The sequence below is a fragment of the Astatotilapia calliptera genome, chromosome 12, assembly GCF_900246225.1.
Source record: "Astatotilapia calliptera chromosome 12, fAstCal1.2, whole genome shotgun sequence".
NCBI classification, from domain to species: domain Eukaryota; kingdom Metazoa; phylum Chordata; class Actinopteri; order Cichliformes; family Cichlidae; genus Astatotilapia; species Astatotilapia calliptera.
This window is the reverse complement of record NC_039313.1, coordinates 1,148,266-1,174,701: the sequence shown is the minus strand read 5'-3', so window position 1 is coordinate 1,174,701 and position 26,436 is coordinate 1,148,266. Positions and strand designations below refer to the sequence as shown.

Genomic DNA, 26,436 nt, shown 5'->3' with positions numbered 1-26,436 from the left:
AGCCACCCCCCCCCGCTCCGCCACTGCTCTGTAGAACTTCACATACAGTAAGCGCCAAAATCTCCACCCCAGCACTTCCCTTCAACTTGGGTGTGAGTGGAGCCACCTGGTGGTCCGCCACAGTCTAACATACATGTAAATGCTGTAATTTGATTATTTTAATAAACCATGTGACTTGGATGGATTCGATGCTGGCGTGACCACAGTCCAAGGGGCCACTCAATGAGTTTGTGTGTTCGCTCAGACACATGAAACATTAGAGGGAACATTGGTGTCATCGTGAAACTAGTGTTTATTGATGATGTGACACAGGACAGAAGCAGCCGAGTGCTCAGAGACAGACTGTCTGCTCACATCCAGCTAAATGCAGTCAGACTGCAGAGTTTCATAATGCAGATGGACAATGACTGAAAACACACAGCCAAAGAAACCCAGGACTTTATTAAAGCAGAGAAGTGGAAAATTCTTGTGTGGGCAGCTCAGTCACCTGATCTTAACTCAGCTGAGCATTGAGACTGACCTTTGGAAGAAAGGCCCACAAACAAACAGCAGCTGAAAGCCGCTGCAGTAAAGGCCCAGCAGAGCATTAAAAAGGAGGAAACCAGCATCTGGCGATGTCCATGAGCTCAACACTTCACGCTGTCACTGCCAGCAAAGGCTTTTCAACCAAGGATTGGAAATGAACATTTTATCTTCATTTATTTAATTTGTCCAATTACCTTTGAGCCCGGAAATGAAGGGCTCACTGACAATTAAAATAAATCAACAAAATTACTTACAGTATAATCTGTGTGTCCTTCCCAGTACTTAAAATGACTTACACAGTAATTAAGATTACTGCATTTACAGTTACTCTAGAAAAAGGATTGTTTTGTTTGGCACTGTGTAGTTAAAGCTCGTTTTCCGGTTAAGAAGTGTTTCATGTTCTTTGTTTTTCATTAAAGGTGAATAAAAACAGGCTCAGATATAATAATGAGAACTATCAATGTATCATTTTTATATTTCATATAAAAAGACAATTGAATAAGATAAGATAAGATAGAACTTTATTAATCCCTCGGGTGGGTTCCTCTGGGAAATTCGGTTTCCAAAAAGCATAGCACCGACAGAAGTTACAGAGTTACAGAATATTATATATATATACACACATATATAAATACAGAGACATATATAAATAAAATATACAAAGGGGATAAATAGGAATAAAAATAAAAATACAAGTGAATTGCACATTTCAAGTATTGAGGTCTATTGCACCGTTGACTGTTAACAAAAGTATTGCACAGTGAGGTGAAGAGGCACTACAGCTTAGTTGTTCCCCCCTCCTTTGTCCTCCTGTTTCCCCTCCCTCTCCCCTCCAGAGAGGAGTTAAACAGTCTGATGGCCTGTGGGACAAAGGAGAATATGCACAAACCTAAGCAGTACTTACTCAGTAACTCCTTACAATTTGTGTCTCCTTTCCTGTTAAACACCTGTATGTTAGATAAGGTAAAATAACTCTATTCCCTTCTTTTAATGTAAATACCTTAGTATTAGTAGGTAAATATAGTTATACTGTAATTTCAGATAAAATAGGGACCCCACATTTTATGTTCTGTTGTGCTATTCAAACATACACACAAGATTATATATATGAAATACATTACATTTAGAGCACTACAGTGCAGTGACAAAAACTGTAAACAGGACAGTGATTAATGAAATACTGCAAAATGAAATACCAAACCTAAATCAGCTGAAGTGGAAGTGACTGTGAAGACTGATGTCATGAAGTGGAAACTGAATCCAGTCGGATTAACACAACGCTGTAGCTGCCAGTTCATATTGACTTTACTATTTAGCTCTTGTGGCAAGAAAGAGTGAATTTGCTCTTTTGTAATCTGACACACACACACACACATATATATATTGTCTATATATATATATATATATATATATATATATATATATATATATATATATATATATATATATGGACAATATATATATATATATATATATATATATATATATATATATATATATATATATATATATATGGACAATATATATATATATATATATATAGCGTAGTGGTTAAACTACACGCCTTTGGAACAGAGGATCGCAAGTTCGATTCCTGCCTGGGGCGTCTGTATCCAGTAAGGGTCCTAAGGCTAGACCCCCTATGCTAAGCAAGCCTACCGCAGACATGAGCGAGACAGATAAATATGAAGGCATGCCGGCTCGGACGTCGCCCGGATCAACAAGGTCCGCGTCAGGTGTTGAGGAACCAGGGCACCCTGACGAAAAGTGGGCTACTGGAACAAGAAGGCATCGGTGGGCAAGGGACGAAAACAGGGCGTTGTTGGAATGCTACTACGCAAGTAACCCCGGCGGAAGGGGCTACATGAATAGGATGAGGGACCTATGGATTCTTCGATACCCAACATCCACAATGACGGCGAAACAACTAGTAGCTCAGTGTTCCAACATTCGAAAGAAGGGACTGCTCTCACAGCTAGAGATTGACGAGGTACAACACAAATGCTACGGCAAGGAGGAGTCAGGACGCCAGGTCAGGGGGGAGATATCATCACCCCCACCCGAGATTGGGTACATAGCCCCAAGTGCGATAGGAGAAGGATCGTTGAGTGCGAGAGGAACTGACCTGAAAAATAGGATCATGGCCAAGCTTGAAACCTGGATCCCCCGTAGCCGGTTACCAAGATTACGTGAAGTACCCTCAGAAGGTCTGCTAGATGATGTTAATGCAGCACTACGGGCAATACCTACAACCACGATTACCGACACTAACAAGCTGATCTACAATACGGCAGCAGTGATCAGTGAGATGCTTGGCTACAAGTTGAACAGCCACAAGGGGCAGTACCCTCCATGGAGAAGGAGGCTAGAGGGCAAGATCAAAGTAGCACGGAGGGAGGTTAGCCAACTAACGGAGTTGCAGAAAGGTGCGACAAATAAGGTGCATAAGAAATACAGCAAGCTGTCCATACCTGAGGCCTTGGAAACTGCCAAGCAAAGACTCACAGCCTTGGCCAGCCGCTTGAGGAGGTACACCAGAGAGATAGAAGGCAGGAGAATAAACCAGCTGTTCTCCACAGAACCAGCAAAGGTGTACTCTCAGTGGCAAGGGAACAATAAGAGAACAGCACCACCAAGGCTGGAGACGGAGCAATACTGGAAGAGCATATGGGAGAAGGATGCAACCCATAACGGCAATGCTCAGTGGCTAGAGGATCTGAGGGCAGACCACAGCGACCTCCCTGAACAGGGTCCAGTAACCATCACAGTGGCAGATATCCAAGAAAGGGTCTCCAGTATGAAGAGTTGGACAGCACCAGGGCCCGACATGGTTCACGCCTACTGGCTGAAGAAGCTGACTGCACTCCACGAGCGTCTGGCAGCACAAATGAACCAGCTGCTAGTTAACGAAAGACACCCAGAATGGCTAACTGAAGGCCGGACGGTCCTGATCCCCAAGGACCCCAAGAAGGGACCGGTCCCCTCCAACTACCGACCAATAACCTGCCTCAGTACTACATGGAAGCTCCTGTCAGGCATCATATCGGCTAAGATGAACAGGCACATGGGTCAATACATGAGCGGGACACAGAAAGGAATTGGCAAGAATACCAGAGGCGCAAAACACCAGCTACTGGTAGACAGAACAATCAGCCGAGACTGCAAGACCAGACTGACCAACCTGTGCACTGCCTGGATTGATTACAAGAAGGCCTATGACTCAATGCCCCACAGCTGGATACTGGAATGCCTAGAATTGTACAAGATCAATGGGACCCTAAGAGCCTTCATCAGGAACTCAATGGGGATGTGGCGTACAACACTAGAGGCCAACTCCAAGCCCATAGCACAAGTTACCATCAAGTGCGGGATCTACCAAGGAGATGCTCTGTCCCCACTGCTGTTCTGCATAGGCCTGAACCCCCTCAGTGAGATCATTAACAAGACTGGCTACGGATACCGACTACGGAACGGAGCAGTTGTCAGCCACCTCCTGTACATGGATGACATCAAGCTGTATGCCAAGAGTGAACGAGACATCGATTCACTGATCCACACTACCAGGCTATACAGCAATGACATTGGAATGTCGTTCGGACTGGAGAAGTGTAGTCGGATGGTAACAAAGAGAGGGAAGGTAGTCAGAACTGAGGGGATTGAACTACCAGAAGGCAACATTGCAGACATAGAGGACAGTTACAAGTACCTGGGGATCCCGCAGGCAAATGGGAACCATGAAGAGGCCGCTAGAAAGGCTGCAACCACCAAGTACCTGCAGAGGGTCAGGCAAGTCCTGAGGAGTCAGCTGAATGGTAAGAACAAGATCCGGGCCATCAACACGTACGCCCTGCCCGTGATCAGGTACCCTGCTGGGGTAATAAGCTGGCCAAAGGAGGAGATAGAAGCCACTGACATAAAGACAAGAAAGCTCCTGACCATGCATGGAGGGTTTCACCCCAAGTCCAGCACCCTGAGGCTGTACGCTAAGCGGAAGGAAGGGGGCCGGGGACTGGTGAGTGTCAGCACCACAGTCCAGGATGAGACAAGGAACATCCAAGAATACATTGGGAAGATGGCCCCAACTGACCGAGTGCTCAGTGAATACCTCAGGCAGCAGAAACCCAAGAAAGAGGAGGGAGACGAGGAACCATCATGGAAGGACAGGCCCCTGCACGGTATGTACCACCGGCAGATAGAGGAGGTGGCTGATATCCAGAAATCCTACCAGTGGCTGGACAAAGCTGGACTGAAAGACAGCACAGAGGCACTAATCATGGCAGCACAAGAACAAGCTCTGAGTACAAGATCCATAGAGGCTGGGGTCTATCACACCAGGCAAGACCCCAGGTGCAGGCTGTGTAAAGATGCCCCAGAAACAATCCAGCACATAACAGCAGGGTGCAAGATGCTAGCAGGCAAGGCATACATGGAACGCCATAACCAAGTGGCCGGCATAGTGTACAGGAACATCTGTGCCGAGTATAACCTGGAAGTCCCGAGGTCAAAATGGGAGATGCCCCCAAGGGTGGTGGAGAATGACCGAGCTAAGATCCTGTGGGACTTCCAGATACAGACGGACAAAATGGTGGTGGCTAACCAACCGGACATAGTGGTGGTAGACAAACAGAAGAAGACGGCCGTAGTGATCGATGTAGCGGTTCCGAATGACAGCAATATCAGGAAGAAGGAACACGAGAAGCTGGAGAAATACCAAGGGCTCAGAGAAGAGCTCGAGAGGATGTGGAGGGTGAAGGTAACGGTGGTCCCCGTGGTAATCGGAGCACTAGGTGCGGTGACTCCCAAGCTAGGCGAGTGGCTCCAGCAGATCCCGGGAACAACATCGGAGATCTCTGTCCAGAAGAGCGCAGTCCTGGGAACAGCTAAGATACTGCGCAGGACCCTCAAGCTCCCAGGCCTCTGGTAGAGGACCCGAGCTTGAAGGATAAACCGCCCGCAGGGGCGTGCTGGGTGTTTTATATATATATATATATATATATATATATGAACGTCAAAAGCTTTAGAGCTTCGTCAACTTTTTTTGCTTAAAATAAAAAACAAAGACTTCAGACTTCAGGTATGAGCGGACTAAGTTCATTCATGTCTCCCTCCTGTATTTAGGGTCGCTCCATAACCCCGGTCCGTTGGATTCAAATGGTGCCGCTATATTGGTACTACATCGCGGTTAGAATGTGTTATTTAACCTCCTAAGACCTGAACTCTTCCACAGCAGCATTTTTAATTTCTCTTTGATATTTGGTCATATTGGGGCCCGATGAATGTAAAAACAAAGAATTACCAGATTTTTTAAACCTTATTTTTGTTTTTAAGAAAAATAAGAGCCAAAAATGAGGATATTCGTTTAAAATTTTGATAGGTTTTGTTTTAATTTATTTAAAAGAAATAAAAGGGGGACTCTAAAGCCTGACAGCTAACTAACATGCCGTGATCTTTACATACAGCCTGGTGTGTGTGGCGAGATTAGTCGTTTTAGCTTTGGCCATGCCCTAGTACTACTGTCGCCTAGGAAACGGGGCGGGGCAACGACGCTAGCGAAGCGTCAGACGGAGCTGATAGGTGGAAGTGCTGCATGACACCATAGCGTGCCATGGTTCCATCGGTGTGGTGACACTGGGAGGTGAAGCGCAGTGTAATCTGCAGCTTCACATCTCCTGCACGTCGCGCTGTTAAGCGGACCTCCATAATCATCTTCTTACCAGGTAAGTCAGTCACTCACACAACGACATTTTACTAGTAAAATAACAATAACCTGCAGGTTTATATGAGTAATTGACTTATTGAAATCGTATAAATAAAGTTTCTTATTTAGCACTTTAAAATAGCTGTGGTGTAAAACCGAACCCTGTCAGTAACCATTTCTACGGGCTGTCATCTTAACGTATTAAGCGCTTTTGACCAGACGCTGTAGAAATCAAACCAATCGATCCCGTTTCAAACTGTCAGATTATCATCGGGCATCCTCGGGAAGCTCTTCGGTTTACATGTGTTATGTTGTAGCCCCGCTGCAGCATGCTGACCCGCGTGTTCCGTGCCCACGGGCTCGTGGTGGCCTCTCACCCCTGGGAGGTGATTGTGGGGACAGTCACCCTCACTGTCTGCATGATGTCCATGAACATGTTCACTGGGAATGACCAGATATGTGGCTGGAACTTCGACTGCCCCAAAACAGAGGTGAGCAAAGGATCAGTGTCAATAATAACAAGTGGTGCGATTTTATTCTATTAATTCTATTGTTTTTTATTATTGCAGGAGATTCTGAGCAGTGACGTCATCATCCTCACCATTACGCGTTGTATCGCCATCGTCTATATTTACTTCCAGTTCCAGAACCTGAGACAGCTGGGGTCCAAATATATTTTAGGTATCAGTGCTCGTGTGTTTGTAGGACATGCCGGTGATGTTTCTCCCTTTTGACCTGACTCCGTCTGCGTTTCCTGTAGGCATCGCTGGCCTTTTCACCATCTTCTCCAGCTTTGTATTCAGCACAGTTGTCATTCACTTTCTTGATAAGGAGCTCACTGGCCTCAAGTAAGGACACACTTGATAAAAAGATCCTTTTTTCAGGAGCTCTTTCAGAAACGTGCGATAAAGAGTTTGATCCTGTCTTTCAGTGAGGCTTTGCCCTTCTTTCTGCTTCTCATCGACCTCTCCAAAGCATGCGCTCTCGCCAAGTTTGCCTTGAGCTCCAGTTCTCAGGTATGCACTATTATATTTTGGTTTTTATTGCCACATCCTAACAGCAGCGGAGAAACTGATATGTCACTCATATGTTTTCAGGATGAAGTGAGGGATAACATTGCTCATGGGATGGCGGTACTTGGACCTGCCTTTACTTTGGATGCTCTGGTGGAATGCTTAGTGATCGGCGTGGGAACCATGTCAGGTATGTGCTCCTGTTGGGTGTTCGCATTAGGAGAGACTAGCTTGTGGGTTCCTGAGCTTGTTTTCCACAGTTTCCATGAACCGATGTCAGACACAAACATACTGTTTTACATGTAACCTGAAGCCACTTTTACGTTGCTGTGAAGTAAGCACTGTTTGAATCATCTGTTTTCACAGCTTGCTGGAAGCTGTCGTGTATTTATGTCTGGTCACTTTAGCACCAGTTGAGTTTCCCACATGTTTGACTATTAATCACAAGTTTTCTTCTATATGTGAAATCATTTGGACATAACTGCATTAGTAATCAGATCAAAGGTTGTGTGACTGCACATTAGTGCCAGGTGTGGTTTCTTCCCCCACAGGTCACCAAACTGGACACTACGCTGAATTTATCATTGCTGTTGTAATAGTGGACAGACTTTAGAAACTGAGTGTTGCTGTAGAAAGTGAATAACGCCTTTCTGTAATTATGATGCTATAGAGGTGTGACTTGTTGTCGAGCGGATATCTGTGTGGTGTCTTGCAGGTGTAAGGCAGTTGGAAATCATGTGCTGCTTTGGATGCATGTCTGTCTTGGCCAACTACTTTGTGTTCATGACTTTCTTCCCAGCATGTGTTTCCCTGTTGCTGGAGGTAAGGGCACAGCTTTCCTGCATGTGTCTGACATGTTGATGTTTGTGCGGGTTTCTTTGATTGTTCCTGTTATTTGTTCGTTCAGCTGTCCCGCGAGAGTCAGGGGGGCCATCCTATCTGGCAGCTCAACGATTTGTCCAGAGCAATGGAGGAGGAGGACAACAAACCCAATCCTGTAACACAGAGGGTCAAAATGATCATGGTAAGCTTCTAACGGGTTACTTAGTGTCTTTGTCTTTATTTGAAGAATTGTGTAATGTTTGTCTCTGCTCCACGTTCAGTCTCTCGGCCTGGTCATGGTTCATGCTCACAGCCGCTGGATTGCTGAACCATTGTCCATAAACTCTGCAGTGGACATGCTCGGGGTCGGCATGGAGCTGGACCACTTCTCACCCAGGAGAATTGAGCCGGATAAACCTCTTTGGCAGTTCTACCTCACGAGGTGATGCAGTAGTTTAGGTTGTTTTAATTTAACGTTCGCACAGTTGTGATAACTGCCCCATGGAGCATTGCACATGCTGTTGAGCTGCTGAACGTATGAGACTTTCTGTGTGAGACATAAAGGGCAAAAACTCTGTTCTGTGAAGAGATGGGTGGTCAGGGTCACCTGTGCTTTGTGTTTGTGTTCATAATGGAATTGCAGAGTTTTCCTGGACATTCCTGTTGTCGTGCTTTTGTGAAGTGAAACATGTTCCTCTTCATCTTACCTTACAGGATGATAACTATGGACATAGAGCAAATGATCTGTCTGCTCTTGGCCCTGCTGCTGGCTATCAAGTACATCTTCTTTGAACAGGCTGAGATGGAATCCACGCTGTCACTGAAGAACCCCATCTCCCTTTCCACACACACCCTAAATCCTCCATCCCCATCTGAGCCCTGCTGCAGGGAGGATCTAGTTACGTCACGATGCCACGCCCCCGCTCACACCATGGCTGTTCCAGGACCCGCCCATAAGGAGGAGAGAGGTGTGTCTACTGATAGTGGTAAAACAGACGGACTTGTTAGCGCTTTGTTATCAAATTCAACCTTGTTATCCTAGACGAGGTTATCCGGCCCCTGTCTGCTGCCGACAACGATCATCATCCAAGGAGCTTCTTTGTAACGAGGGAAGAAGAATCCAAGTCTGAGAGCACGGAGAACATGCTCCCCCAAAAGCCCAGAGACCTGAACCACTGTGTGACCATCCTCAACGACCCTAAGGTCAGCCATTAGACGCAAATCGCTGAAGCCCGTCTTCGAAAAACTCGTTCCACAAACGTTTAGTCATTTTCTTTGTTTCGAATCATGCGATATTAAAACTGTTGCCATCAGTTGTGATCTTTTAAAGAATGCTAATAATTTCCCACACATATCTGCTCAGGCATCAGTTGTATATGTGCTGGACTTCAGGGTCGTTATGTTGCTTTGAACGCACTTATGCTGACATAACATGTTATGTTGTTGGTAATGAAAGGAGCTCGTTTCAATCAGAGTATAGAATCAAGTTACTGACCTCATCAGGTAGGTAGTCGAGGGTGTCGGCCTCAGCGGCTTTGGTGTGAATGTGGAGAAGAGGGGAAAACAATGGCCCCCAAACAGGAAGTGTTTCCAGGTGGAGGCCATTGACATGTTTGTCCTTCCTCATCTTTTCTGACTCATGTCGTTTCCCTTTCAGTTGAAACGGTTCAGCTTTATCACAGGAAGACTGACAAGCCCACAAAAAGTTTCAACTTTTGATTTAGTAAGAGCAGCTAACTGCAGCTACAAGATGGGACTGCCTTCACTTTAAAGCAGACCTGACCCCGCCTACCTCCACCTCATTCAGTTGCAGTTTGATAAGTTAAACAGATCACCTCTACTTAAAGAGAAAATACCTGCACAAAGGTGTGATCTGCAGTGATTGTAGAGCTGCAGTTTACACACACTCGTCACGGACGCCACGGTAACCTCAGACGCATTGATGTCTTTGAACTGTTCTTTTTCCAACTGGAAAGATTTTCAAAAACAAGAATTTGGTTCACAAGTTTGAATTTTCTGTCATTTGTGTGGTAAAAGTACAAACACGGGGTCAAAAGTACTCATACACACAGCAGCTACTTTAAATAAACTCTGCCAATGATGCAGGAATCATGTGGCCGACGTGCAGCTTACAAAGTAACATTAAACCAAATTACCATGAAATTCAATGAATTAGTGAATGTTTGACCACAGCGTGCATGTAGTCCACAGCATTTACTGCTGAGTTAGGACTGTGTAGATATTTATATAAGCAGCATGTATGGTGTCAATGCCAACAGTCATCATCATTTAATGAACTGGCTATGACCTGTTTTCCATAATGTTTATTTGTTGTGGGGGGAAAATGACATGTTTATGAAGACGTTTCAGAATTATTTCAGTCTTTTAGTTATTTTATCTTACTGTATATTATTTTATTATCTTACTGTATATTATTTTATTATCATGTATTTAAAGTAAATCCCCAGTGTCTGGTCTGCGCAGACTATAACTGACCGTGAGTCTGGTTGTTGCAGCTGGGCCCTCGTTTCCTGAGTGATGCTGAGGTGATGCTCCTGGTCAGCTCTAAACACATCCCTGCCTACAAACTGGAAGCCATCATGGAGACCGCAGAGCGAGGCGTGGCCATTAGAAGAAAAATGTTATCAACCAAGCTTCCCTGTTCCTCTGCGCTCTCCTCTTTACCGTACACAAACTATGACTACTCGAAGGTGAGACACAACTACGTTCTCCTCTGTTGTCGTCTAATTTCTGCCTGAACTGCTCCAAACTTACCTCAACATTTCAAGCAAAGGGCCTTACCACGGGGCAAGGACAGGAGGAAGACTTTAGTAGTGTGTTGTACCTGTTACACATTCTTTGTTATAAGCTATCACCACACAACTGTAATGACTGTTCACACACATCATAGCAAAGTCTTGTTTATAAAGTAAAGTTTGTTTTGATAAACAGGAAGTGACAAAGCGCTGGGTAAAACAAAGAAAACAGGCACCAAACAGATCAAACAAAAGGTCAAAGGTCATTTAAGGTTAAAAAACTCAACAGAAGCTTTATTAAAACAAACACATGTGAGCCTAGTTATACTGATCATTACCATTTATAATTATTAATATAACTGTAACATTAATGAACACAGAGCATTGCAGCCTGACCCACAGAGCAGTGGGAGGAAAGCTCAGGTGTATTTACAGTCGCACAGGTGACAACATGATGGAGCATCACGTCGTACAGGAGGAGCACACGTACACACTACAAGAACTGTACACACTGAAAAGTACACAGTCAGTATAATGAGCGGGCCGTCTCAGCGTGACCCACTGTATATGTTAGCTGTGTGTAATGTGTTGGGACATTTATGATTACAGCTGCTCTGCTGTATCTGTGTTACTTATTTTAGTTGCTGTTCTTACTGTCCTGAAGCACCTGTGACCAAATGATTTCCTCTGAGATTAATAAAGTTCTCACGTTCTTTTCTCTCACCTTATTTACTGGGATGTGGTGGTGATTCCCAGTACAGTATTAATTTTCTGAGAAACTATTTTGGTCCAAACATCAATTCTTAGATTTAAAATAAAATGTCACTAAGTTATTTTGAACACAGCCCTTGTTTCCCAGGTTGTCGGCACCTGCTGTGAGAACGTGATTGGCTATGTGCCCGTACCTGTGGGTGTGGCTGGACCACTATTTCTGGATGGGAAACAGTTCCAAGTTCCCATGGCAACTACAGAAGGCTGCTTGGTCGCCAGCACCAACCGCGGCTGTCGAGCAATCGCAGTGAGTGTTGCATGTGTTGTTACTGCTACTCTGCATGTGCTGCAGGACGAGTTACAGCATGAACGCAGTATATGAAAACACTGTGAACCATGTGTCGATATTTACCATATATATGTGTGTGTGTGTGTGTGTGTGTGTGTGTGTGTGTGTGTAGCTGGGTGGGGGAGCCCGTAGTCGTATCTTGGCTGACAGCATGACTCGGGGCCCTGTAGTCAGACTGCCCTCTGCCTGCCGTGCTGCTGAAGTCAAAGCCTGGCTGGAGAGCACCCACGGTTTTCAGGCCATCAAAGCCGCCTTTGACAACACCAGCAGGTAAACTGGTCTGCAGTGTGTGTTTGTGTGTCTGCAGTCTCTGTTTGTGTGTCTGTTTGTGTGTCTGCAGTCTCTGTTTGTGTGTCTGCAGTGTGTGTTGTTCCTGTGTGACGGAGGACTGCTGTCTGCAGGTTTGCGAGGCTTCAGAAGCTGCTGGTGGGTCTGGCAGGGAGAAATCTTTATATCCGCTTCCATTCAAAGACTGGAGATGCGATGGGGATGAACATGATCTCTAAGGTAACTGTGGTCGTGTCTGCAGCTTTGTTTAATGTGGAGAAACACACGTGTTGTTTTGTTAAAGGGATTTCTGCGACATCACCCGTTGCCTACTGGTGGTGGTCAGAGGGCCCGGTGGCGCCAGTGTCCGGCAGCCTCGCCTCTGTCAGTGCGCCCCAGGGTGGCTGTGGCTACAATGTAGCTCCATCACCAGTGTGTGTGTGTGTGTGTGTGAATGGGTGGATGTGGTGTAAAGTGCTTTGGGGTCCTTAGGGACTAAGTGAAGCGTTATACAAATACAGGCCATTTACCATTTACTTACACCATCACCCAGTGCTCACTCATACTGGATTAACAAAGGTTCTTATTCAGCACTTCTGGAAACACTGTTTTAGATGGATCAGCGTTTCTCAACATGAACCTGCGTCGCTGTGTCAGATGCATTTATGACGTAGCAACCATACGTGATGAATCTGATCTACCCGCAGGGCACAGAGGAGGCTCTGAGGGTACTGCAGCAGCACTTCCCAGAGCTGCAGGTGGTGGCTGTTAGTGGGAACTACTGCACAGACAAGAAGCCAGCTGCCATCAACTGGATCGAGGGCCGGGGAAAGTCTGCTGTCTGCGAAGCCACCATCCCTGCCAAGGTGGTCAGAGAGGTAGGAAGCACTGTGTAACCTTTACTGGGACTAACTGTCTGCCAATAGAGTTTCAGCAGAAACCTGCAGTGAAGCAAACTTTCACTTTAGAAGATGCACGTACTGACTCTGCTTTTTAGAGAAGTATTAAATCTAAGCACAACCTTAAGGGTTAAAAACAGTCTGACAGAAAACAGGATTCAATTTGTCACACAAAACTGAAGAAACAGGATCTAAGTTCAAAATTATTGATCATAACACTCAGAAGTCTGATGGACCTTTATCGTCTCTCTAACAGGATGACGTCACAGAGCACAACTGTGTGGTTTTACCCACCAGGTGCAGTTAGAGTTCTTTACCTGTGCTACCTATGAGTCACTGGGTGTGTCCCATCTGGAGACTCCAGTGTCCTCCTGGGGGACCTGCTGAGCTGAACCACAGTTTGTTCACAGGAAAAAAACTATTTGAATGTCCAGAAGAGTTTCGAGGACTTGAAAAATGACGCTGATATTTAAACTCTCTGCTGTTCTTAGTCTGACAGGATCTTCCTCCACAGTTTGAGTCAAACATGTTGATCTGATCAATCATTCAGTGCTTTTTTATTTTCTGCGGCACAAAACACTGAACTTCAGAATCACATTCTTTATAACACAATACTGTGAGAGTGCACGCAGTACTGTGTCACAAAGAATCACTACTGTGTGCACAGTGGGGTGAGAAGTGTTTGGCCCTCGTGTATTTATGTTTGTCACACCCCAATGTTTCCGATCATTAAACAAATGTAAACTTTAGACAAAGACAGCATGCAGTTTGTAAATGAAGGTGTTTATGATTTAACCTACATGAAGAACATCTTTCTGGCAGAGACTCGTCTTTAATCGAAACACTACACTCACATCTAAAATTCTATTTTCATTTGAAAAGATTTGAATTTTAAAAAGTATTTAAAGTATTTCCTGTTGTCATTTAACAACGACTCGCTGTTTGAGAACAGCTCCACCTGTCAGGTCTCTGATGTAGCTCATTGGAAGCAAACCGTGGCTGCACTTTTCATGAATCGCTTTGATGGTTTGTAAAAGGACGACAGCGTTTCATGCTGCTGTCTCGGTCTCGCTCCCTTCAGGTTTTGAAAACAAGCACAGAGGCTCTGGTGGAAGTTAACATCAACAAGAACCTGGTGGGTTCAGCCATGGCAGGAAGCATCGGAGGTTTTAATGCACATTCAGCCAACCTGGTCACAGCCATCTACATAGCATGTGGACAGGTAAATGACCTGTGAGGAAATGCTGTGCATCACAGCTATTCCCATGTGTCCTGTGTTAATGTGTGTGTGTGTGTGTGTGTGTGTGTGTGTGTGTGTGTGTGTGTGTGTGTGTGTGTGTGTGTGTGTGTGTGTGTGTGTGTGTGTGTGTGTGCACACAGGACCCAGCTCAGTCAGTGGGCAGCAGTAACTGCATCACCCTCATGGAGCCGTCAGGCCCAGCAGGAGACGACCTGCACATCTGCTGTACTATGCCATCTATAGAGCTGGGCACTGTAGGAGGAGGGACCAACCTGCCTCCACAACAGGCCTGTCTGCAGGTACGAGCACATCAAGCATGTCAAGCAACCGAAGATCAACAGTTAACACTGGGCAGTCCTTTTCATTTTGAAGTGGTTACACAACTGTTAGATGTTTAGGATCATGTAATATTGTTCAGTTAGAGGTGTCAGTAATGACAATGACTGATGGATGCGTGGTGCACGGTCTGAGTGCATGAAGAGCTGAGCAGGAGGGAAGCCTGCAGGGTGATGTTACGTCTGGTTCGGTTTGGGTAAGACGGAAAAACAGCCGAGTCCGTGTAGGTGACAAACATAGTGATTTTATTGCACACTTCTAAGACAGAAGCATGGGAAGACAAGCGTACAGCCACAGATCTCCAAAGAGTGGACCGCTCCCCATCCTTATATAACCCATGATCCCATGATGACGTAACACAGTCAGACCTTACTGGAAATGATAACAGTTTTGGGCCTGTTCAGAGAGTTTACCTAATATGGACATCAACTGCTAGTTGTTAGAGAAAACAAGTGTGTATTACATTCGTGCCTTTTGTGAAAGTATATCTGTCAGAAAACTGTCCTCAGACAACCCTCCTATTCTTACTAAGGGTGTGTGTACACATTCATGTGTTTTATAAGAGCGTGCATGTACTTTCAAGGCCTGTGTACGTGCAGAACGGAACATAGAACCAAGGCAGGGTCCAGCAGGCCCCACAGGCTTCTGAGTGATTACAGAACTGTGAAACAGCTTTAAGCAAATAACATGAATAGTACAGAACAACAATAGACTGATTAGAGTACTGATAATCTGTGTAGATTAATGTTAACCTAGATATGGTTCAAAGATTATTCTGTCAACTGGTTCAACAATGGTAAATGATTGATGATTGATACTTCTGATTATAACTGTGATCATAAGAATACAAAATAAAATATCTCCTGGTCACATTCCTCCTCTTTGGGCTGGCTTGCCAGCCCAACTCACACCAGGATTTATTTCCAAACCAAACAAACACGTTATGACACTTATCAATCCCAACGCCTCCGTTGTTTTCCAATTTTCCCACAACCCAGCTGTTCTTTTAGCTTCGGACTCGAGTTTCAGCCTGACACGCTTCAGGCCCCTTTGCCACCTCCTCTTGAAGTGAAGAAACGCCCTCGGATTCTTCTTTCTTCGACTTCCGGGGTTAGACCACCCTTCAGTCGCTACACAGATCTGTGTGTTTGTTGTCCGTTGTGACCGCCGTGTCCCCCTTTTTGCCAAAAGCCTCTCGAACCACGTTGGTCTCTGGTGTTCCTAGGTTTCGCCAACCCCTTCCTGGTTATCGCTTGTGGTTATGGGATCCATCTTATCAAGGAGCCCCAAGGCCATGACACTTGACCCCAGTTGCTGTGAAGGGTCCCCATATCTCCGTGTCCCCGTCTGGTGTCTGTTCCCTTCTCTGCAAGAGACAGAAAGCCAACACCTCTCCTGCGCTGGCTCTCCTAACCTAATGTTGTTGACTTTGTTTATTCCAATCCTATGCCATGCTTATGTGTGTAAGCGTGCATGCATTTAACCCTCTGCACGTGAAGTCAATAGCTCCAATATATCAATCCGATCCGTTGTCGGATGAAGCTTTTGACCTTCCCAGACTACGTGCCAGCTCCTTATAAGCACATTTGCAAGGTGTGTATAAAAATGAACAACAGACCTCAAACAAATTGGGCATTCTTTCTAACTTGAGTGTAATACTCAGATTCTGATCATCTAATTATGCTTCTCACTCGTTCCCTAAATTGTCTAGAAACCTTTAATTTTGCCATACCTAAATTATTAAAACACAGACCAAATGATAGACCCCCTATATAGCTTTTACCTTTATGAGCACACTTCAATAATGAGCAACAACCTGCAATCTGTACCAAAAAATCTTCATGGTCCCACCTGCAATTAAAGATCAGATGCATTTTATACCTGTTTTAATTCCTCCTTATATAGAACCTCCTCAGTTTCAGGTTAGTAGCGATTAGTCTCAATCAATCGTTCTAGTTGTATTTTGCAATTCAGCTAAAAAGCAAACCTGTTAAAGTAAACAGCTTATTTACAACCACCTGCAAATCATAAGAGTAATAAACGATTCAGCACAACAGACAAGTATCATGTTCAGGATTTCTCCAATCATTAAACCACTATTATTGCCAGAATTTGCTTTATTCACCCTTTGGGCAATGTTATTCCAAGAGAGAGAGAGAGAGAGAGAGAGAGAGAGCGAGAGCCCCTAATGGCCGGTTAGTGGGCTCTAGGTCAAACTGTCCCCAAATTTGTTATTTGTTATTATTACTTGTTTTCATGTCACTTGTCTGTTTTCTACTGCACCCTTCTCACCAAAGCAAAGCAAACATCAGCAGCACATTGACCGTAGTCAGGCATCCTCATTCCATAGGTGCTATAAAACATTTCCTGTAAAAGAATCACAGTTTTCAAGACAGGGTGTGTCTCCCCCAACACTCTCACCAGAATACAGTGTAATAGCATCCCCCACTCCTAACCCATAAACACCGTTTCTTCACACCTCCGCCCAGAAATCCTGTAATAGAAAAACATTAAAACTGTAACCCTGTAGGGAAGAAAATGTAAATGGTAACGCTGCGCAGTTACCTCTGTAAGCAACACAAGACACACAAATGGCATTTACAGGTTCACTCATCCTCGAATATTTTGTCATCCTTCTACTCCTGTAAAAGAAACACACATAAATTCATCCACCCTTTTATCCTATCTAGGTGGAGGTGGTTAACCTTGAGTCATGGTCAAGTCTTGTCATCTTTTACCAGTCAGTCCGTTTGTTTTTATTTCCAGTCTTTCATCCATTCATCCATTCTTTCTTTCTTTGCTGATAGTGAAACCTGTCGTCGCATTTAGTTTCCACACTCAGCAAAATGACGTCATCTCAAAAAGAAAACAAGAACTTGAGTTTGGATTACCTCGCTGAATCCTTTTTTAAACAGGGACTCTCGTTTCTAATTGTCCCCACAAGTGTTTCCTCCAGAACCCATTTCAATGCGGAGAAACTCACTTACAACAATTTTCTCGCCGACGTGTAATGCTTGTAATTTCCGATGTGCAGATCTGCTTAAAGAAAAGATTCACAAACAAAAATCAGTGCACTGTTCAAAATATAAAACAAAATGCAGACGCCCGGGTCTTAGGACTTGTCACTGAATATCCCTCCCATCAATAAAAATACCAAACCTAAACCTACACAGAGTCAAATCAACACCACTGCAACCTTTTCATATTCATAAACCTATATGTTTTGCGTTCGTGAAACAAAATTGAACCATTAAGTAAGTTGAGCTCTTGAAATGTTTTAATTCTCTTAATTCTGCCAGTTTATTTCAACACTTATTCAATGACTTTTATTCAACTGCTACTTGGTCACTCGAATTTTACCTGTTCAAATTGCCTAGGGTTCAACAAAGTCTAGATCCCCGTTATCATGAAACTGGAACGGGTGTAGGATGATTTCCTTACAGTAATTTAGAATCATCACTCAACCTAGCTCTACTACTGGCACTGCGTGACTTTTCTCCCACTGGAAACCCGAATTTAGTACAGAACTTTAATGCCTCAGGCAATCGTGCTCAAGGGCTGTCCCCCCTTCTCTTCTTCTTTGTCCGTGTGTTCCTCCTTTATTAAATCTCCATCACAATGACGTGGCGCTCTGAAATAAAACTCACACTGTTAGTTCCTCGTTTTCACTCTGCACCACTGCTCAGAGTGTTTTCTTTTCCTTTTAGTGTACAGTAAACAATTAAGTCGAGGCCTTAAGCCCCGGATATCTCGCACAGGCATCGTTTTCATAACCAAACCGCTCCGGACTCTGCTCCCCAGACCACACAAATGCCCTCTGGGCTTATTATTATAGCAAATTCTGTATTTTACGTTGTCGTGTGCAGCATTGAGCCTTTGTCAGTAAAGCATTCTTCATTGCAGCAGCTGGAGCATTGTGTGTCACTTCTTAGTAAATTAAATCAACATTTTGATTTTAGTGCATGGGTATGTATCAGTTTTTACTCCCTTAGCGAGTGCATAAGTGTTCATGTGTGTGTTTCTCTTCATTCTAAGTCGGCGCATGCAGAAGTGTGTATTCGTGTGTTGGTGTATGTTTGTGTTCATCACCTTCCTGTTCTGTAGTTTAGGTAAACCAGCGGCCTGACGCATGGCCTAGAGTCCTCCCCTCCTCTTTGGGTCTGTTTTCATCCGTTGTTGCAGCTGCCTGCATCTTCTCCTTGTAACTTGACCCTTTTGCCTCTGTATGGTCTTTCAGGGTTTACTCCTGCTGTTGGAGCTTTGCGTCAAGTCTGACGACCTCCTGCTCCAGCAAGCTTCCGCCTGATTACAAGTCCTGTACGTGAAACTCCAAGTCTGACTGATGAGTTCAATTAGCAGCCAGCTCCTCCGGAGCCATGCTCAATTTCTGTTCTGATGCCTTGAGCTCTTACTGAGGGCAAACACCTCAGAGTCTTTCCTTCCACGTCAGATTGGAGTCTGTTTATGTTGTCCTTACTCTGCTCCACGGCCTTCTGCAGCTCTTCCGTTCGGCTCTTCTCAGAGGTCAGCATTCTTTTGCTCACCCTCCCTTTTCTTCCGGGCTTAATGCGCGTCTCGTCACAGCTCTGTCAGCTGACGCAGCCTGGGAATTTCCCCCGTGTAGTGAAACGGGCTTTAGGTTTAGTGCTCTCCGTCTCTGCTGCATGAGATCGCTCTTTTGCAGCACTGTTGACATCCTCAAGTTGTTGTTGTGAGTCCAGCTGCTGTGGCCTTCAGGGGTCAAAGGGTCAAAGATGGTCGATGGTAGAGGGGAGGGTAGGAGTCCAGGTCAGCTTCGGCTTTCAGAAAAAACAAAAACAAAAACAAAACAGGCGAACAGGAAAATGATGTTGTGTTGGCTGTGTTGTGTTGGCTGTGTTATCCAGAGAGGGGAAAAACAACGAAACAACAAAGATCTCGTCTCCCCCCCTTTTTTTGTTTTTTTTCTTCACCATATAATCAACTCATAACCCCTCAAGTTGACAGGACAACACAGGTACGTGTTAAAATTCTTAAGATCCTGCTTAGAAACCTAAAAAAGGAATTTCCTATCATTCAGTAGTCATTTGTCTTAAACAATCAACAAAAACATGTCCCAATTCGACCCTTTTAACCACTAAATTTGTCGTGTCCTCACTTAATCATCAGACCAGTGTCTTTGTCTTTTGACGTTACGTTGTTGTCCTGCAACCCAAAGGGTTTATTTGTCAGTAATGTATAAACTATATCATTTAAAAACAGGTGTATGTTAAGTGTCGCGACTTTAACCTTGCATGTACGTGCACATGTATGTAAGCTGTTTCTTCATTGCATGTATGGGTGCGTCTGTATATGGGTTAATTTAACTTTTTCTCAAACGAGGCATTTCTCTAACACGCACATGTGTCTGTTCCACACACTTCTCATACCTTTCCCTGGTTGTGTGTGGTTTTATTTGTCTCAGTGATTTACCAGGAACATCTTTTCCTTTTCTCCATGTCTTCCGCCAGAGGTTAACACTGGTGAGATTCAGGGAGACAGCACCCAGAGCAGTTCAGCGAGAAAAACCTGCCTCAAACTACATTCTCTCTTTTTTGTTTTTCCGGGAGGTGTGAGGACAACTCTGGTGTCCAGCCGTGAATTTTAGCCAAAGCTTGGCCTGTCTTCTGCTGCCGTACTCAGGTTTCCAGGTTAAGAAAAAACACCTGTATGAAGACACTAAACATACATTTAGTATTTGTATAAACATAACTGCCTAAATCATTGAACTCTTGAGGAGGGTGGATTTCAGAATCAGAATCAAAATCAAAAACTTTATTGTCATTGTCTTGAGACCAACGAAATTAAGAATGGTCCCCGATCATTGCATCCTCCCTAGCAATATCAAAAAATAAACAAAACAATAAAATTCAATAAATAAAATAGATAGAATACTTAACATACTAAGTATTCCCACAGTCATGCTCCAGACCGTGCATAGATTAACACCAGAGTGGCATGGTGGACATTTTTGTAGTATTCAGATGTGTTATTGCAGTTGGGTAACAGCTGTGTTTGAGTCTATTAGTCCTTGCTCTGATTGCCCTGTACCGTCTGACTTAGGGCAACAGTTCGAACATGGAGTGGCCCGGATGTGAGGTGCCTTTTATGATGTTTTGGGCCTTTCTAAAACAGTGGGCGTTGTTTGACCCTATACTAACATTAAACCCCACCATAACAATTTCTCACTCACAAACTTCTGTGCATCCATTTAATCATGCGAAGCCAGCACAAAATCACACACATACCCCTACAGCAAAGCTTTAACATAACCACAATGCAACTCCTCCCTTAAACGGGAGAAATCACCCTAATTCAACCAACTCTATATAAAACGTCAAACAAAGATAAACCACAAACATTTCTACACTTCTGTGTCTTCCACGCAGCACAATAGGCAGAAAAACACCGATTACTCACAGTCTACAACAAAAGAAAAACCTGCTCTTTTCACAACTCTCACAGCTAAAGTCAAAACTCTTACCCAGTGCCTCTGAAATAATAAAAAAATCACCAAATACTCGGTTACTCTTTTTCACTCGCGCCCTCTCACTCCCTTCTTCCTCATACAGCATACACGCTCGCTCCCGCGGACCCGCTCGGCCCCGCGGGCTCACTCGGCCCCCACCTTTTTTCCCTCACAGAGACAGAGAGAGAGAGACCCTTTTCCTTTTTTTTTTTCTCCAGCACACATACACACACAGAATCCCAACTGAGAGAAAGAGGGAGAGAAGAGAAAAGAGTTGTAGAGAGGAAGTTTTTTAGCAGGAGTTTCAAATCTAACAGATTTATACAACTTATTTACACACACCGGTAATTTATAATCTATATACACACGGGCCCGCATAGACGTCATACCAGAAGAGGTTACTCCTATCTTTTTTGACTAATTTAAAAGCACCTATAGCCCAGGCCTAGCCTTGCTGGTCAATACACACCTCGGGAACGCCCTCCCGATAGCGCTCAAATTCCTAAAAAACACCATATGCCAGAACAACTTTATCTCAGTTCTCTATTTCTCTGCTGGTGTTGCTAAATTTTTGACTAATTTAAAAGCATCTTTCAGCCCAGAGCCTCGCTCTTGCTGATCAATTACCCGTCTCAAGTACGCCGCCTTGACAAACGGTCAAATTACTAAGTTCTAGTACTTTAAAACTGCTTCCCCGCCCGGACACCCGGACCTCCACCAGCGGCGTGAATATCCCAGATCACGCTTTTGGCTTTACTTAAAGTTCACAAGCTCCTGACGTTTAAATAGGAGGCAGCCGGTCCGCGACTCTACCTGCCAATTAATGCAGTAGAAGGCAATCACTCATAGATTACCTGGCCATTAAGGGCGTCCCAAGTGCCCTCGGTAGACCAAACCGAGCTTAACCATAACAACGCGTCCGTTGCATGTGGCGTCTGCCAAAACGCTGAACAACTGCATTCCTAGAGAGCCTAGCTTCTCAGTCCTAAATTAAATTTACTTATTTTAAAAGCCTCACTGTGGGTACCCTGCCCTCCAGTTTAATTACCTGAGACCCAAAACCGCGTTTTTGCTACTCAATCAAAACCAAATTAACCCTACACTACCGATTGACTGGCTGGCATTCCCAGTCAACCCACATTTTTAACCTCTTAAACCGTATTTATTTGTTTCCACACACCTTAAACCGTATTAACTTAAACACATAACTTCTTAACTCAAAATTCACCCCCAAAATGAACAACAATGAATTTAGTCAGACTACTATGCCCTATTTTACAACTAATTAGTCAAGATCACTATGGACCAACGCCAGAAGCCCAGACTGAGTGAATATTATTTAATTAAATTTAGTTTTAACTTCCAATATAGCGCCTTTGGATAAAAATCAACAGGTGGCACTCACCTTTTCTTATGACGCCTGGCGTCACTCAGACAGGCTGCTGGCCTCCGCCCCTGTTTGTCACCCACACGATAGCTGCAAGCTCCCCTCTCCCCCAACCGGAGTTTCGGCACCAAGTTGTTACGTCTGGTTCGGTTTGGGTAAGACGGAAAAACAGCCGAGTCCGTGTAGGTGACAAACATAGTGATTTTATTGCACACTTCTAAGACAGAAGCATGGGAAGACAAGCGTACAGCCACAGATCTCCAAAGAGTGGACCGCTCCCCATCCTTATATAACCCATGATCCCATGATGACGTAACACAGTCAGACCTTACTGGAAATGATAACAGTTTTGGGCCTGTTCAGAGAGTTTACCTAATATGGACATCAACTGCTAGTTGTTAGAGAAAACAAGTGTGTATTACATTCGTGCCTTTTGTGAAAGTATATCTGTCAGAAAACTGTCCTCAGACAACCCTCCTATTCTTACTAAGGGTGTGTGTACACATTCATGTGTTTTATAAGAGCGTGCATGTACTTTCAAGGCCTGTGTACGTGCAGAACGGAACATAGAACCAAGGCAGGGTCCAGCAGGCCCCACAGGCTTCTGAGTGATTACAGAACTGTGAAACAGCTTTAAGCAAATAACATGAATAGTACAGAACAACAATAGACTGATTAGAGTACTGATAATCTGTGTAGATTAATGTTAACCTAGATATGGTTCAAAGATTATTCTGTCAACTGGTTCAACAATGGTAAATGATTGATGATTGATACTTCTGATTATAACTGTGATCATAAGAATACAAAATAAAATATCTCCTGGTCACAGTGAGCACAAAGTAAGAGGCCGTAAAAACTGTCAGTCGTGTAACTCGCTGCTGTGACAGTAGATCAGTGAGTCACGTGAAAAGAGTTTAGCAGGCTGCTAGCTAAGATGACGGGAGAGAAACAAAGCAAACCCGTTTACAGTCGGTCATCTGCAGCAGGAAAAGTGAAAACAATGACGTTCCACTGAAGCAGGCGTAGCTTCCTCAACAATCCGTTCAAAGCTCTTTTCAAAAAGACTTTGATTCAATAAAGACAGTTTTTATTTCTGCTTCCCTCCCAGTTCGTGTCTGTCTGGACGATTACAAATCAGTGACACGTGTCCCTGAGCACCTTTTATTAAACACACACAGTGAACACGCCACACATTTACTTTATGCAGATGTTAAATGTCCAGCAGTGTCCGTAAAAACAAAACATTTTGGATTTCAGCTTGGACCGTGTCTCCATGACGACTGTTTTTAGTTTGCACAGTCTGTTGTTGTACCTGTGCGTCTGCAGTGAGTCACAACTAAAAATAGGACCAAGTGCAAGTGTGAGCAGAGGTATATGGCGTGCTGGTGCACAGTGACACAAACATGTCACAGTCGTGTGGTTTTTAGATCCTTACATGGATAAATGGATTAGCAGCACTGTTTCATTCAAAGCTGCATCCGTGGAAGGATTTGGTTGCCATATAACTTGTGTGTTCATGTGTGTGTAGATGCTGGGTGTGCAAGGAGCCAGTCAGGACTGTCCAGGTGAGAACGCCCGACAGCTGGCCAGGATCGTGTGTGCCACCGTACTCGCTGGAGAGCTCTCACTGATGGCTGCTCTGGCTGCTGGGCATCTGGTCAAGAGTCACATGACCCACAACAGGTAAGAGCCTGTAATCCAGTGTTGGAGTTACGTCATTATAAACTGCAATGGGATTTAAAAACAAAATCTGTGTGTGTGTGTGTGTGTGTGTGTGTGTGTGTGTGTGTGTGTGTGTGTGTGTGTGTGTGTGTGTGTGTGTGTGTGTGTGTCTCGATGGGGGGGTTCTCGTAGGACAAAGGGGGGCCTTGCAGAAACAGTTTGGGAACCACCTTCTTAGACTAATTTGTATTTGTGTTTGTACAAACTCTCACCTAATGATTCTTTATCTACAGCCAGTCAAACAGAAGCGCTGCACTTCACTGAAGCAAGCAGACTGATTTGTGTTATTGAGCTGCTCCTGATATTGCAGGGCTGTCACAGTGTTGTCCAAATCAGAAGAACTCCCTATAATGAATTGTAATAATGAATAATTCATTTCAATGATTGTGTTATACTTAAAATGTGAATGTCAATAATCATTATTTAATTCTACCAACCACAGAGATCTAATGAATCTATTCTGTCTTTGTTTTGGTGCAACGACGCCATGATGGCACCTGTTCTGACTCTTCTGTTCACAGGTCGAAGGTAAACCTGCAGGAGGCAGGAACGTGCACCAGGGAAGCATCGTGAAAGAACAGCTGGGTCTGCTGGGAAAACTCACGTGGCCAATCGGAAAGGGGCGAGTGATTCATCGCTGACCTTAAAGACGATTCAAATCAAAGAGACTTTCTGCTCAGCAGTTTCTATTCTGACATTAAAGGATGAATCCGTATGTTTACATGAACAATCAGTTCATGACTTCTTTTATTTCAGCAGAATGATGTAAGCTTTACAGCCCACTGGAGTCAAATTAAAATGCCTCCCCTCCTACGTCCAGTCTGTGAGCTGTGAATACAAATACCATCATACGGGTCACTGATGTGTGAGACATGCTGTTTATCACACTTTATGCTTCATAATTATTTCATTTCCTTGTCTAACAAGGACACGTTTCAGCTGTTAAACATTCAGTCTGCACTTCAGCCTTCGAGAACTACTGATTACATTTGGCTGGTTTTATAAAAACGTGTCCACATCCTGACACAAACACTACAATACTGCACAAAAGTAAAAGCACATGTGGTAATGCAACAGTAGCTGACTGCCTTTGACCATAATCGCACACGTGACAGCAACATTAGCATTGCTGCTGCAGACATGTGTGGATCCCACAGAAGAAATCATAACACACAAGCTTAACCACAGCTTTATGTGCTGGAAATGGCAAAGCAACAAAACTGGAACGAAGCTGAGTTACAGGCTGACAGAAGGTCACGCACCACGAGGGAGCTCACAACGGACAACAAAGGGAACAGCCCACAGCTGACACTAATCCAGATCAAAGGAAGCAAAATCACAGATTAGAATTAGAGAGGAGACTATCAAAATAAAACAGGGAAACAGCAGAGAGACCCAGGCTGGGAATCAGTGGACTCAGATGAAGTCAGGACCAAACCCGTACAGAGAACCAGAACAGCAACACCTCCCCAGCCCCAAAGACTCAGGACCATGACAAACCCCATCACACATCGCTCATGGTGCTGGTGGTGGAGGTCAGTCAGTTGGCCTGTTGTTTCTTCTTCTTTCAGCTGCTCTCTGTAGGGTCGCCCACAGAAGGTCGTCACCCTCTTCCTCACCCACTGCATGCCCTTCATCACTGCATCCACGAGCCTCCTCATTGGTCTGTTTCTTTTCCTCATTTCTGAGAGCTCCATTTTCTGGATCCCTTAAGTAATTTAAGCAGATGAAAATCTGAAAATTGTGTTGTGTATTCAGCCCCCTGTGCTCTGATACCCCTAAACAAAACCCAGTGATATCAGTGGCCTTTAGAAGTCACCTAATTAGATAATCAAGTTGGATGGAGCTAAACATGTGGCAGAAAACCTGTTGGAGGCTGCAAAGGAGGTGGAGATTGACCTTCCAGCAGACAATGTGATGGTTTATATCAAAGAATATCCACGTACTGGGTCTAAATCACACCGAACATCTGTGGCAAGACTCGAAAACTGCTGTTCACAGACGCTCCACATCCAATCTGACTGAGCTGTGATAAAAGTTAAATGCAACAATGAGTAAGTAAGACTGAGAGTGTGCAAAAGAGGATTCTTAAATCATGTACATCAGACACTAAAGTGTGACGAGATCCTGCAGGGTCCCAACAGCCGGGGCCCACAGGACTGCAGGACCCTGCAGGACTGATGCAGGGAGGAGGGATGTGATGCACCTTATGTCGAACCCT

At 44.4% G+C, this 26,436-nt stretch overlaps 1 protein-coding gene across 1 annotated transcript; it reads left to right on the top strand.

The window, feature by feature from the left end:
- The first annotated feature begins 6,109 nt into the window (after nucleotides 1-6,109).
- On the top strand, nucleotides 6,110-25,028 carry hmgcra (3-hydroxy-3-methylglutaryl-CoA reductase a). The gene is made up of 20 exons (XM_026186498.1): nucleotides 6,110-6,242; nucleotides 6,541-6,714; nucleotides 6,793-6,904; nucleotides 6,984-7,071; nucleotides 7,155-7,239; nucleotides 7,321-7,426; nucleotides 7,952-8,058; nucleotides 8,144-8,260; nucleotides 8,340-8,500; nucleotides 8,773-9,026; nucleotides 9,101-9,261; nucleotides 10,575-10,769; nucleotides 11,674-11,832; nucleotides 11,987-12,144; nucleotides 12,276-12,381; nucleotides 12,849-13,019; nucleotides 14,122-14,262; nucleotides 14,421-14,579; nucleotides 24,022-24,176; nucleotides 24,737-25,028. The coding sequence occupies exons 2-20, from the start codon at nucleotides 6,553-6,555 to the stop codon at nucleotides 24,786-24,788; spliced, it is 2,649 nt and encodes an 882-aa protein (XP_026042283.1). The 5' UTR covers nucleotides 6,110-6,242; nucleotides 6,541-6,552; the 3' UTR covers nucleotides 24,789-25,028.
- The last annotated feature ends 1,408 nt before the right edge of the window (nucleotides 25,029-26,436 follow it).

What these genes read in the sequence shown, in the direction of transcription:
- hmgcra (XM_026186498.1), top strand. Translation starts at nt 6,553, where the DNA reads ATGCTGACCCGCGTGTTCCGTGCCCACGGGCTCGTGGTGGCCTCTCAC. An exon ending in CCTTGAGCTCCAGTTCTCAG is followed by an intron (nt 7,240 to 7,320) that starts GTATGCACTATT and finishes ATATGTTTTCAG; the next exon opens with GATGAAGTGAGGGATAACAT. An exon ending in CGCCCATAAGGAGGAGAGAG is followed by an intron (nt 9,027 to 9,100) that starts GTGTGTCTACTG and finishes TTGTTATCCTAG; the next exon opens with ACGAGGTTATCCGGCCCCTG.